At 38.1% G+C, this 14,039-nt stretch overlaps 1 protein-coding gene across 3 annotated transcripts in view; it reads left to right on the top strand.

The window, feature by feature from the left end:
• The window catches only part of gad1b (glutamate decarboxylase 1b), a 33,629-nt gene extending 20,833 nt beyond the window's left edge, over positions 1 to 12,796 (top strand). For all 3 annotated transcript variants that reach the window (XM_017715551.2, XM_017715549.2, XM_037535093.1), the window contains 11 exons: positions 1,931 to 2,043; positions 2,760 to 2,875; positions 3,706 to 3,785; positions 4,184 to 4,238; positions 5,753 to 5,869; positions 7,056 to 7,120; positions 7,234 to 7,312; positions 7,594 to 7,743; positions 8,317 to 8,424; positions 9,991 to 10,080; positions 10,814 to 12,796. In XM_017715551.2, coding sequence (XP_017571040.2) covers positions 1,931 to 2,043; positions 2,760 to 2,875; positions 3,706 to 3,785; positions 4,184 to 4,238; positions 5,753 to 5,869; positions 7,056 to 7,120; positions 7,234 to 7,312; positions 7,594 to 7,743; positions 8,317 to 8,424; positions 9,991 to 10,080; positions 10,814 to 10,987 — 1,147 coding nt within the window. In that variant the 3' untranslated portion in view covers positions 10,988 to 12,796. The remainder of the gene's footprint in view (positions 1 to 1,930; positions 2,044 to 2,759; positions 2,876 to 3,705; positions 3,786 to 4,183; positions 4,239 to 5,752; positions 5,870 to 7,055; positions 7,121 to 7,233; positions 7,313 to 7,593; positions 7,744 to 8,316; positions 8,425 to 9,990; positions 10,081 to 10,813) is intronic.
• Positions 12,797 to 14,039: the final 1,243 nt, after the last annotated feature.

Genomic DNA, 14,039 nt, shown 5'->3' with positions numbered 1-14,039 from the left:
ATGTTTTAGGCCAAAAGCTCCTCTCAGCATTAGAAGGAAAAGAGGCAGATGGGAGTCTAACTGTTTCACATCGAATAGTTAAAGGGATGCTCTGGCCTAGATTACAGGTTAACATTGGTTACATCTGTCAAAAGCATATTTACTTGCATCTTTACAGCAGTGCTACCGTCTCTAGAGTGAGATTTTCTCGTTTAATGACTACAAAACTCTGAAAAACTACAACTGCTGGGGAGGAGTTTTGAAAGTTAGCCGGTGAATACAGAAGAAAGCCAGATAGCTAACACTACTGCTAGGAAGCTGAATTTTGTAGCCATGCAACTGTAGTAATTGTCTTCAAGTTATCATTTCACTTTCATCATTTTAGGGAGCCACATATTATTCAAGTTATTTACAATAATATTGTTCAGTCAATATTTTAAATAAAAACAGTTTAATGGATGCAAATGGCAAATCTAATTTAGGAAACTACAGAAAACAGTTAAGTGATACTTTTTTAATCCCACAAACGGGGAAATTCCACCTCCACATTTAACCCATCCGTGAAGTGAAACACCACATACACACTAGTGAATACACACACACTAGGGGGCAGTGAGCACTCTTGCCAGGAGCGGTGGGCAGCCCTATCCATGGGGGTTAGGTGTCTTGCTCAAGGACACCTCAGTCATGGACACCAGGGCCAGTTCCCGAACCTCCAGCCCACGACTGCCCCAACATTTTGGAACAGATAAGACTAGTTAAATGTGCTAAATAAAAGCAACATGCCATCAGACCAGAAATAGAGCACAACATGATATCAGATAAAAACAGTTAATGATATACTTTTGGCTGCTACACATTAGCAACATAGCATCATAAAAATGCTACGTTCAGTAGTTCCAAAAAAAACCCACATCAAAAATATTGAGACAGCAGGAAAAATACAAATAAAAAAGTACAGCATTGTACCTGTACTCAACTTAAAACAATACAAAGACAATATAGTTCTACTGAACCAACATTTTGTTTTTGTTTGTTTTTTTACATCTGTGGTTGTACAAAAGTGGAGACTGAGCCTTTTACAAATGCACCTATTATAGCCTGTCATGATACCATTACTTCTTACCTGTTCACCTGTTTACCTGACGAAAGTTCCACAACCAGAATATGTCCTGACCTCCCAGGTGCATAAAGCAAAATCCTTCTTGAGCTATTAGGCATGTAAACCAATTGCAATTGCCACACAGTCACCCTTAATACCCCAGTGCCCCACCTACAATCCTCTCTTCTTTAAACAATTTGATCCACCTGTCAGTCTATGACCTATACAGAACAGAATGAGACATAAACAAACAAAATGTATTGAAAAAAAGAGTTTCTATGGAATTTTGACAAAAGTGAATATTAACATTAACATAAATGCTGACAAATGTAAGCATAGCACCTGAACAATCATAGATATACTATTATCAATTTTATCAGCTGCATCAGGACCATTCAAACTGATTTCATTACATAAAATATTATTTATACTATGGCATAGCTGAATACTTGATAGTTATTATTTACTGGGAGATGGGCATCCATCCCATTATGCCCAGCTAATCAATATTTTAAATTTAATCAACAGTCAGTGTCAATCCATTGCTTTCTATTTTGTGTTAGTCCAGAGTTGTAATTAAATCTTAACTGAGACATTGGTATAGTGGACTGGACTGTTGTCCACAGACGGGCTATTAAAGACTAAATTAATGAATGATAAGAACCTCTTCGCCTCATTGACAAGGTTAAGATGGTGCTCGCTGGCAAAATATTATGTGGACCACTGGGCTAATGAGTCATACAGCCGTGACAAGACAGATTTGCTGCTGCCAGTTAAATCAATTCACTTTTCAGGGTTTTCCCTGAATTCTCTCTCACTCTTCTTCTCCATTCTGTCCTTCTCTATCAGGTTCACCTATGAGATTGCTCCTGTGTTTGTGCTGATGGAGCAGCTGACACTGAAGAAAATGAGAGAGATTATCGGCTGGCCTAACGGAGAGGGAGATGGACTTTTCTCACCAGGTAAAGTCACCTGTCTGAAATGCTGCGCCTCACACAGAACCCCAAACCTGAAGGAAAAATAATGCTATGGATTTACTGGATTCAAATATGTGCACTAGTTATATACAAAAAACATATTACATTAAACTAATTATGACAGAGGACTGAAAGACAGTAATTGTTTATGCATTTTCAAAATAAGCTTAAAATAAAAGAATATATTTGAAATATAATGAACGTAGCACTTTCTTTATTTCGTATGTGAGGTGTATATAACTTTTGGTAACTTCCCGGCTGTATTGTTTTGGCACCTGTGGTTGAATTACATTTTGTTGATTTTCGGAGTGATAGTAAGTTAACACATCCTCTGCAGAGAACACACATTTTAAAGCACAAATGCTGTTTATTTGCTGATTTTAACATATATATTTGCATAAAAAACATAACAGGTGGCCTGCGCAAATGTTATGGTACATTGTATATTTTCCAATATGTTAAACTCAAGCAAATAAATATAAATTGTGCAGAAAAAAATGTTGTAACTTATTTCCAATTATAAAATCAACATAACTAGTAATTAAACCAGGTGTGCCCAAAATTCTACCCATGACTGATAAGAAATGTGTGATTCAAGTGGCCATACAAATGTACAATATACCTATAGCCTGGAGTTACTATACATGGCAAATGTGCTATGGGAGGTACTTAAGCAATGTAATTTGCATTCTTCCACACAGGTGGCGCCATATCCAACATGTATAGTGTGATGATTGCTCGGTATAAGTATTTTCCTGAGGTCAAAACCAAAGGCATGTCAGCTGCACCACGTCTCGTTCTTTTTACATCAGAGCATGTGAGTAAACATCCTCAGTCAGCCCCTGCTTGTTTTCCCACTTGCTAGCTGTTGAGAAGCTAATGTTAAAGCGAGCACTGCTGAATTCTGCTAAATGTGTTGTACATTTCACACTGTAGACATTCAACTCCACACAGTCCACACTTTAATTCTTCACTCTTATGTCCACATACCAGTTATAAGCAGTTAGGTCATATTTACTGAATATTAATAATAAAAAGAACATTCCAGTGGTTTTCATTGTAATCTCTATCTGCCACATCTGTAGTGTACAGTCAGTTGTACAGCCAGTGACAGTATTTATGACTTGTTTTCTGTGACATCTGCTTGACTTCTATTTGAAGTGCATTTTGAATCAACAGATGTTCTGTTCTTTTATGAATTAGAGATACTGTCCATAGTAAGCATGAGATTGAGATTAAGGTGAGATTAGCATCAGCATGAGATTGAGATTAAGGTGAGATCAGCATCAGCATGAGATTGAGATTAAGGTGAGATTAGCATCAGCATGAGATTGAGATTAAGGTGAGATCAGCATCAGCATGAGATTGAGATTAAGGTGAGATTAGCATCAGCATGAGATTGAGATTAAGGTGAGATCAGCATCAGCATGAGATTGAGATTAAGTTGAGATCAGCATCAGCATGAGATTGAGATTAAGGTGAGATCAGCATCAGCATGAGATTGAGATTAAGGTGAGATCAGCATCAGCATGAGATTGAGATTAAGTTGAGAAATTCCAGGGTAATCATCTGAGGTTAATAATGGATGTTTACGAGGTAAATCACCAACAATTTTTTGTTGTCTTGCAATTTTGTTTATTTTTTTAGAGCCACTATTCGATCACCAAGGCTGGAGCTGCTCTGGGCTTTGGTAAAGAAAACGTCATCCTACTCAGCACAGATGAGAGGTAATGGAATAAGAGTATCTTAAGGCTCTCATAAACAAGTACAGACAACCCCGTCCACTTTATTGGAAACTCCTACCTTGTACTTTAGCGTCCAGCTTGTGCTCCACCGTATATGGACCCTTCTACCGTACTGAATTATATATGTATTGTAATATTTACAAGGTTACAAGATATTTACAAGGATTATGTTAAGATCTATTTAAACCCAAAGGAAAGCATTAAAGGAGATAGATAGTGAAACTAAATATATACAAAATCATAACTTATAGGATTCTTTCCACTGGGAAGTATCTGTCCAAACCCTAATCCTAAATTCCAACTTGTGAAAATAATACTCAATACTCAATAATAAGACATGTGTCTTTGCTGGTAAGGCTGATTGATCTGTTGTGTTTTAGGGGACGGGTCATACCCGCTGACCTGGAGGCCAAGATCATTGACGCCAAACAGAAGGTGAGCTTCAGACACAAACGCTCAGATTCCTGTCTGACTGTAAAACAGCTGAAGGTCCAGAGTCTGTCCATTGTAAAGAAATCTGTCCTGAGAGCCGTTTGTTTTGAGTGAGCGAGATTGTGGCTCACTCTAATGGAGCTCAGTGGATCAATAAAGCAGCATAATAGGCCCGTCTCAAACTGAGGGATGGATTAGCGCACAGTAACCTAGCTTCATTCACTACATCAATAAAGTGCCATACTAGTCTAATAAATGAGCCCTTAACCCAATGGTCCACAAGTGCCTGCCCCCAGGTATTTTGACCCCCACAACATGTTCTCATTATGCCTACATTTATAAAAATAACAAATACTATAATATTCATAATATTCATATTTTATTTACAATAAATTATTGATTTCAAAAGGCAGTCATATTGGACATGACAAGATAGCTTGCATCTTTACATAAGTGTCCTAAGCTAAAGCCTCAGAGGTGGCTAGATAACAATCACTTTGTGAGTTAGCTAAGTTAGTTCTAGTAGTTTTAACCAATAGTTGATAGCACTTTATGCTAAAAGTAGCAACAATTATGTCTGAAAACACCTGGCACATATATGGACCTCATAATAGCCCACACATTTAAAATGCAGTGTTAAACAGATTATAGGCTATTAAAGAGTATTTATTAGAATATTACTTATTGATAACTAGGTTGAGGTTAGGCCTAGTAGATTAATATTGTGCAGACTCTTCCCTTTATCTCCTTAAGATGCAGTGCTATTCAGTTACATATTACATTGTATATTTACATATTAAAATGAGGTGATTTCCATTGTTATAGCATATTCATTACAGCAGACTCTGTAATTCAGCTATAGATTCTGTTGGAAAGCCATGTAGTATCACATTTTTATCATTTACACACAACAGAGACTAGTGGCTCTCATAGTCCCATCTTTTAAAAGTAAACATAAATAAAATATTATGTGTATACATCCTATATCTAAAGGCTCCAGGGTAGGGCTAGCTGCTCTAGGGTAATACCCAGCCACTCTAGCTTAATTGTTTTATTTGAGAGAATCACACTGAAGCCAGTTAAAGTTCCAGTGTACTTCAGCATTTATTTACAGTGCAAGCAGAGGTAGCAGAGAGAACTAACAGGCAGCTTCTTAACAAGCTGTTCTCTCGGAAAACTGACTTTTTACGGGGCATGTGCTCTGCACACTTCTCAAAGGAACATATTTATGCAAAGTAACATATTTAGCAATTTATGGGTAAATTAGAGTTCTATTTCTGTCAGTTCCCAAACACAGTGAATATCACCTTATAAGCATTATCATTTAATTACTTGTCAATTACTGATGATATTTGATTACATGGCCCTATTGCCCAGGCCTAATTCAAATACAGCAAGAGTGCCTTGACCTGAATGTTACGCATATTATAAAATTGCAACACAAAATTGTGTGTGTGTGTGTGTGTGTGTGTGTGTGTGTGTGTGTGTGTGTGTGTGTGTGTGTGTGCACTCTGTAGGGTTATGTGCCACTCTTTGTGAATGCAACAGCTGGTACCACAGTATATGGAGCATTTGACCCTATCAATGACATCGCTGATATCTGCGAGAAGTACAACCTCTGGCTGCATGTGGATGTAAGTGTTTTTTAGATACTCACTAATGGAAAATGCAATACATTGTGTAATTAAAGTTTGTTAAGAAACTCTAAATGTAATTGATCAACCAAGATAAATCCATGTTTGATGTAAGAGGTTTGCTTCTTTAGCTTTGTGCTGGAGCTATTAGGTTAATAAGTAATGGAAGCTTTGACTTTGCTATTTAGCATCATGCAAACTGTTTGCCTAAATCTGTGTGAACTTCACTGTGTGAAGTTGATAATTTGTCTCAAACAGACTCGTGAGGTTTATGGCACTGTATAACATACTGCTATCTATAAAAATGGAATAAAGGATGAGTAAAACTCAGGCTACAGAATGGCTGCTATTACTGTTTTTTTGCAATGTGATGTGATTCATTCTGCTGGACATTTTGTACCTTTATGTTTTTTAAGGCAAATGACTGAACATTCCACAAAAATATTACCACCAGAATTTTGCCAAATGTTTTAGAGACAGTTTAATCCCTTTTGATCATAACTCAAAAGTGCTAGCTCACGCATGACTAGACAACACAGCTTTGAACAGTTCACACATACACCAATTCATCATATTTCTCATTATAACACAGAAAAGTTGCACAAAGTTTGTATTAGTGACCATTCCTAATGTAATACACCGATTTCAAGATTTATTTATTTAAAACAATGAAATCTAACTGCTCTCCATATGACCATGATGGACAGAATGCAGTCTCACTTCCAGTTCTCAACTGGGGGCAGTCGTGGGCTGGAAGTTAGGGAACCAGCCTCGTGACCGGAAGGTCGCTGGTTCGATCCCCAGAGCCGACAGTCCATGACTGAGGTGTCCTTGAGCAAGACACCTAACCCCCAACTGCTCCCCAGGTGCTGCAGATTGGGCTGCCCACCGCTCTGGGCAAGTGTGCTCACTGCCCCCTAGTGTGTGTGCGCTCACTAGAGTGTGTGTGGTGTTTCACTGTACAGATGGGTTAAACGCAGAGGTGAAATTTCCCCGTTGTGGGACTAATAAGGGTCACTTAATCTTAATCACTTAAACTCCACCTCAGGACTGAAACTCTGTGTTGAAGTAGTGACATGAAAAAGTGGAACAGCATTCCTTCAAAGTACAAAGAATAAAACATTTAAAGCGATTTTTCAGAGAGTATAACCAGCTTTACCGCTTGTGTGTTCTCTCCTGTCTTTAGGGCGCATGGGGCGGCGGCCTGTTGATGTCCAGGAGACATCGTCACAAGCTGAGTGGCGTTGAGAGGTACAGTGTGCTGTAGACTTTACCTGTGCTTACCTTTGATTGATTACATGTGCACATGTGAGCTGAGGGAATGACACCGTTTAAAAGGCAATGACTCCTACTGACTCTTACAGAGCAAACTCAGTCACATGGAACCCGCACAAGATGATGGGCGTACCACTCCAATGTTCCGCCATTCTGGTCAGAGAGAAGGTGAGTTACGCTCAGCGAGTGCAAACTGTTCTAGTACATTTGAACTTGTTTTAATCGTGGTTTTCTGTTCAATCACTGCTTCAGTTCTTTGCACCTCAAAGCCCAACACTATCTTTAGTGTAACCTTAGCAACCAAATGCATTTCTTGATTTGCATATGCATACACACACACACACGTGCACACACACTTCCGTTTAGATCCTTGTGTTGCCTTATCCTAAAAGTCATTTATTAACTCTTTTATTAGTTTCAAGCTCAGCGGGTGATCTGTGTTTCCTCAGGGCATTCTGCAGGGCTGTAACTCCATGTGTGCCGGATACCTGTTCCAGCCAGATAAACAGTACGATGTTACGTACGACACTGGAGATAAAGCTATCCAGTGTGGCCGACATGTCGACATCTTCAAGTTCTGGCTCATGTGGAAAGCCAAGGTGGGTTACAGTGATTGTTTCTAACTGGCTGTGTTTGCAGTGTCTAACCTTTTCTTGTGCTGCAGGTCTAGACTTTCTGCTCTTCTGATCTTAATCTTTTAAAATCTGAGCCAAAATAAAGGTCTTTTTTAGTGCCACACCACCTAATGAAGTTATACTGTTTTCCACCCTTATACATAAACAAGCACAGACAGGTGCAGATGACAGTTTGCTGAAGTTTGGGCAACTGGCAGTCAGATTTACGTTTCATTTTCTGCCTTTTAAAACCAAGAGTACATTTGCATTAATGTCTCAAAGGCACATTGTTGAGAGACTTTCTTTAAGCAGACACAGTGGCCTAACAGTGGCATGAATGCCTGTCTTAAAAAGACAAATTATATTGTGTGAACCAGTTTATATGTTTATAGAATGTTTTGGTGAAAACGCTGATCAGTCTTTCACAATGTCTGCATTATTTGATTGGATGTCTAGTCTTAGAGCCAGTCTAAATGCACATGTGCGCTGTGTGTGTTGCTTTTTTGTATTGCTGGTGTGTGTCAGTGACACTAATGTTTGTTGATAATTCACACACAGGGTACAGTGGGGTTTGAGCAGCACATAGACAGGTGCCTGGAGCTTTCCGAATATCTGTACAACAAAATCAAAAACCGCCCGGGTTACGAAATGGTCTTTCAAGGAGAGGTAATGCATCTAAACATGCACATCATGTTTCTCACGTTTATCCACATTTCTATTTATTTCTATTATTCTATATGGAATGTGATGTACTGTAGGCCACAAATCCCATCCAGAAAGGGCTGGTGTGGCTGCAGGTTTTCATTCCAGTCAAGCAGCAGCACACCTGATTCCACCTGTTTAATCTAGTGTTCAGTTTTCAAACAACTTATTAGTCTGATGTGTAAGGTGCAAAATATAGGAGGTCATGGGGGATCTACGTGTTCTTAATTAGCCACTTGGACCCCCTGAATATCTGAAAACATAAGTCTGAAGCCAGTCAACACTGGAGTAGCCAGTCAGCCTGGACCCTCTCCCCACAATTACCAGTTACCTTTTTTTATTAGGCAAAGGTAGACAGCTGCCTAGGGCCCCCATGAGCCAAGGGCCCCATGAATATACAAATTAGATATACTGTACGCTTTTATGTTTAATAACCTATTCTGAACTATACACATTTTAAAAGTAGCTGTTATTTGCGACTGTAGTGATTATTGCAGTGCAGACACACCCACAGTTATAATGGATTCATAGAAGAGATTCTTAGGTGTGATTTTCAGAATTTGTTGAGAGGCAAAAACCAATAAAGTTATCCAAATACAGCAGAGAAACACAGAGAGGGAGGAAGGCAAAGAAAGTTTATCCTACACTCCCAAAGCTAACTTTGTTTTTCCAGTCAGTATATAATGCTAGAGTTAGAAGAGATTGCTCCAGTTTTGGGGTAATCACTCAAAAACATATGCCATTCAAGTTATTAATAGTTTCTCTCAGAATGTAATGGAATTGTGTTATTTCTAGGAAAAAGTAATCGTATTACTCATTGCTTTACTTCCACATTGCCCTGTACCGTATTGTCTCACTGTAGTGGTAGATAATGTAGCTTTTTCTTAAAATAAGCCACATTTTCTCCCAATATAGTGAGACATTTCACTTAATATAATGGCTTAAATAAAGAATGTGTAGAAATAAGGTAATCTCATAATATTCTTACAGCAAACTCAAAATAAATATTTGATATATCAACTATATTTAAGATAATTTCACTTGCTAAGACAGCATTTTTGTAGTGCAGATGGCTATGCAACTTGGGAACTTAGAGTCTCATCTAACTTAAACATAAATCCAGGGGGCTCCATTGTCTTTTACCTAGAGCCCCAGAATCACATTTCACGTGCTGTATATGAGCGTCATCCTGCTTGGTTAGGATGAAAACCTGCAGCCACACTGGCCTTTTGCAGGTAACACTGGTGCCCCCTGCTGTGCACGATGCTGTTTGTGTTGTGACTCTGTGGCCTCTAACACACTGTAACACATTCTTTTTGTCTACCTGCCCTCTCTTACTCTCTCCACTTCTTTAATGCTGTTTCAATCTCTGTCCATTCCTTTTTACTCCTCCTCACATCTTTTTCTTTACCACTACGTTAATCTCCCTCCTGCTCTGTTCTTCTTCTTCTTCTCTTTCTACTCCGTTTCTCTGTGTTTTTCTGTCTCTTTTAACTCTCCTCTCCTTCTTCTCTCTTTTACTGTCTCTAGCCTCAGCACACTAATGTCTGCTTTTGGTACATTCCACCGAGTATGAGGAACATGCCAGATGGAGAGGAGCGAAGGGAGAGACTGCACAAGGTAATGCTGCAGCCCATAATAAACATTAATAAACCATATGAGTTTAAAGGGCTCATATGGAAAACTTTTTAATGTAGTATTTAAAACTCTAATGTAGTATTTAAACATTGTTAATGCTTCAAAAATGTACCATTCACTTTCCAGTCTATACAGTCCATATGAGTAAACTAAGCTGCGAAGACTGTTTTGAAATCAGTTTTTTGTGATGTCATGAAAATCAGCACATTTATATACCTACCTATTCAGCCTAAGTTTAGTCTTACCCAAGTTATACATAGTACAAGGCAGCCAATGAGAAGGGAGCTCATTTACTTACATTGATTTTAAAGGCATAGTACCAAAAGCAGTCTGTTCAAGTTTAAGGCACAGGTATTTCGGGTGAAATGGTTCTTCAGATTGATGGAGAACGTGCTGTAGATGATTCTGTATAGAATTTTTTTTAAAGGGTTCTCCTATTGTTACGACGTCAGGCTTATTACAATAGAAGAATATTTTTTGGTGCTACATAGAACCCTTTTCAAAAAGGTTCTGTATAGAACCACCTACACATTCTTCATCATGCAAAGCATTCTTTGACTGTCCCTGGTTCTAAATAGACCCATGCTCTAATACACCCGATTAAATGAATCAGCTAATGAACAAATCTATTGCAGAAGAAGGATGTTTCAGGACTACAGTTCTATACAAATATAGCTGAATTGAATTCCACTGACTTGGACTTTTCCCCCTCCAGGTGGCACCAAAGATCAAAGCAATGATGATGGAGTCCGGCACCACCATGGTGGGCTACCAGCCACAGGGAGACAAAGTCAACTTCTTCCGAATGGTGATCTCCAACCACGCCGCCACCAGGTCTGACATTGACTTCCTAATCGATGAGATTGAGAGGCTGGGACATGACCTGTGATTGTGCCCTCGCCTGGAAATAGGAAGAAACTGCAGCACCCAATGAGTCAAAAACGTGTGTAATGTCTGGCGATATTGTGCTTAGCTCTATTGTGTTTATCTGTTATTTTCTGTCCTATCAGTAGTAACTTCCATTATTGTGCTGTTGGATTTTTAGTGTGTACAGAAAACGCTCTTCACACAAAGCCCACCAGTAATTGATTTCTCCATGCTCTTCTCACTGATGCGCTTTTTACTAATGAATGTTGCCAGGTTGGTCAAGCTTTACAGAACACCGACACATTTCCTCTTCAACCTAATGAGGAGACAGTAAACTTTCTGTTTAGCATTTCCAACAGATGTTCATCCCTAAAAAAAAACAAAAGTCCTTTCACACACATGCAAAATGAACATTAAGATTAATAACGCTCTACAAACGAACAAGAACGAATTGTGTGCTGAAGGTGCGAATTAGGTTGAATCGTATTTTTGCCAGCGTTATGTAAACTTGTTTAGCCTAGCAACCGTAGCTATGAAAGAATGCCAAACATGGATAGGTTAGTTACAGTGCTGTGTTTTAATGCCATGCCATTCAGACCAATACATATATGTATATATGTATTGATCTGAATATATAAAATAACTAAATATATATATACATACTTTTAAAAAACTATATATTATGATATGCGTGTAAAGACTACATTCATGGTGCTTCAGTTGTAAATACACTACTAAGACAAGCAAGGCGCGCCACCCTTTTAATAAAGTCAGAATTCCTCCCTGTGTATATGTGGGGTTTATGGTCGTGCTAAGATCCATATCCCAGCGTTGTGTTTTTAGAACTTACCTTGTTGTAGGTCCTGTAAAAAAAAACGTGTTCAAATCGGCACCTTTGTGAGGTGAAAACGTCTTTAATTTCCAGTCAAAATGCTCTATGACAATGACGTAAGTATTTAAATGATAAACCTTTATTTATATTGTGACATTAAGAGTGTTTGAGAATGCAGTATTTATTTCATTTGTAATGCATCTTACTGGTATTCAAAACACATTTCATGTAATCAAACATGTTTGTGGTCTAATAGTGAATTTGTGAGCCAAAGACAGAGAACTATTGTCGCATATGTTACACTAAACACTTTCTATTAAGTATTCTTTGAGATAACCTGGTACATAAAGTATATAAAAACACTTCTATATAAATATATATATATATATATATATATATATGATATATATTTACTGTGAGTGTGTGTGTGTGTGTATTGTTCAGGCCCTTGACCTCAGTGCAATCAGTGTGTTGTGAATCTGTGATGTTGTGTGTAACTTTGACTGAATGTTTTAAAGCAGTTGCATCAATCAACAGTGTGAAATTAGTTATTTATCTGTAAATGATAACTGGTTATCAATGCAAGCTATTTAAATCTCTGTCACTTCTCCATGTAGAAAAAAGCACAAATTAGAAGAAAGGCAGAGAAATATGATCTTTAGGAAATGTAAAGGCTGTATTAAAGTGACTAAATTAAACGTAGTAATGTTTTATTATTGTATATAAAACTTCTACACAGCAACTGTGAAATTTGAATCCTTACTGTTGGTTTGCACAATGTCTTTCTCGGGATGAAACAGCTTCCGTAGTGCTCAGCGGAGCACAGAGCTTAGTTTTATGTCGTTGCGACTTTTTGAATGGACAGACTGTAAATGGTGAATGAATGTGGGGAAAGAAACTCTCCCAGCAATGGTCGGCACTTTAACATGCATAACATGCCATGTCAACACTGTTACTGTCAACTGTACAATGCAAATAAAGTCTATTAATCCATCATAACTCTGTTCGCACACATTTTTTACAACAAACTTATTATTTTCTTATGAATTATACATTCTTTGTGAAGATTGGGTTTTGCTTAAAAACTCACAAATTGATTTTTTTCTAACAAGCTAACTACATGTTAACCATACACTTTAAAAAGACGGTTCTTAAAGGGTAAGTGTCTTTAGTAAATGGTACTATTTAGAACTATAAGTTCTATATACAACCCAATTTCCAAAAACGTTAGGATGCTGTGCATAATGTACAACTCCATTTCCAAAAAAGTAGGGACACTGCAAAATGTAAATAAAAACAAAATGCAAGGATGTGCAAATCATTTAAACTCTATGTAATTGACAACATATCAAATATTGAAAATGAGAAAATGTTTTGTTTTTTGAAAAATATATGCCCATTTTGAGTTTGATGCCAACAATACATTCCAACAAAAGATGGGAAGGGAGCAACAAAAGGCTGCTAAATTTTGTAATGCTAAAAATACAGCTGGTGGTTATTTGGCAACAGGTCAGTAACATGACTGGGTTTAAAAAGCATTCCAGAGAGGCTGAGTCTCATTCGTAAAAATGAGGAGGGGTTCACCACTCTATCAAAGACTCATCATCTACGCTATGGTACATAATAACATTAAAAGATTCAGAGAATCTGGAGAAATCTCTGTATGTAAGGGACAAGGCCAAACACCAGTATTTGCTGGCAATGACTTTTGGGCCCTCAGACAGCACTGCATTAAAAACAGACATGATCCTGCAGAGGAAGTAACTGCTTGGGCTCCAAAACACTTCTGAAAACCACTGTCTGTGAAAACAGTTCATCACTGCACTCATAAATGCAAGTTAAAACTCTACCGTGCCAATGCTGTGCATAAACAGTATCCAGAAACGCTGCCAAATTCTCTGGGCCAGAGCTCACTTAAAATGGACTGACAGGAAGTGGAGAAGTGTCCTGTGGTCCGACAAACGAATGTTTGAAATTCTTTTTGGAAATCATGGACAGTGTGTCCTCCAGACTAAAGACCACTCGGTTTGTTATCAGGTCAAAAGGATGGTATGGGGTGCATTAGTGCACATGGTATGGGTGATGTGTACATCTGTGAAGGCACCATTAATGCTGAATGATATATACATTTTGGCAACATATGCTGCCGTCCAGATGACGTCTTTTCAGGGAAGACTTTGCTTATTTCCAGTGGTGGACGAATAATCATGTACTTGAGTTAAAGTAGAGATACCCAGGGTAA

This window comes from Pygocentrus nattereri, chromosome 26 (genome assembly GCF_015220715.1).
Source record: "Pygocentrus nattereri isolate fPygNat1 chromosome 26, fPygNat1.pri, whole genome shotgun sequence".
Classification (NCBI taxonomy): Eukaryota; Metazoa; Chordata; class Actinopteri; order Characiformes; family Serrasalmidae; genus Pygocentrus; species Pygocentrus nattereri.
The sequence above is the reverse complement of the archived record's forward strand: the minus strand, read 5'-3'. Positions and strand labels throughout refer to the sequence as shown.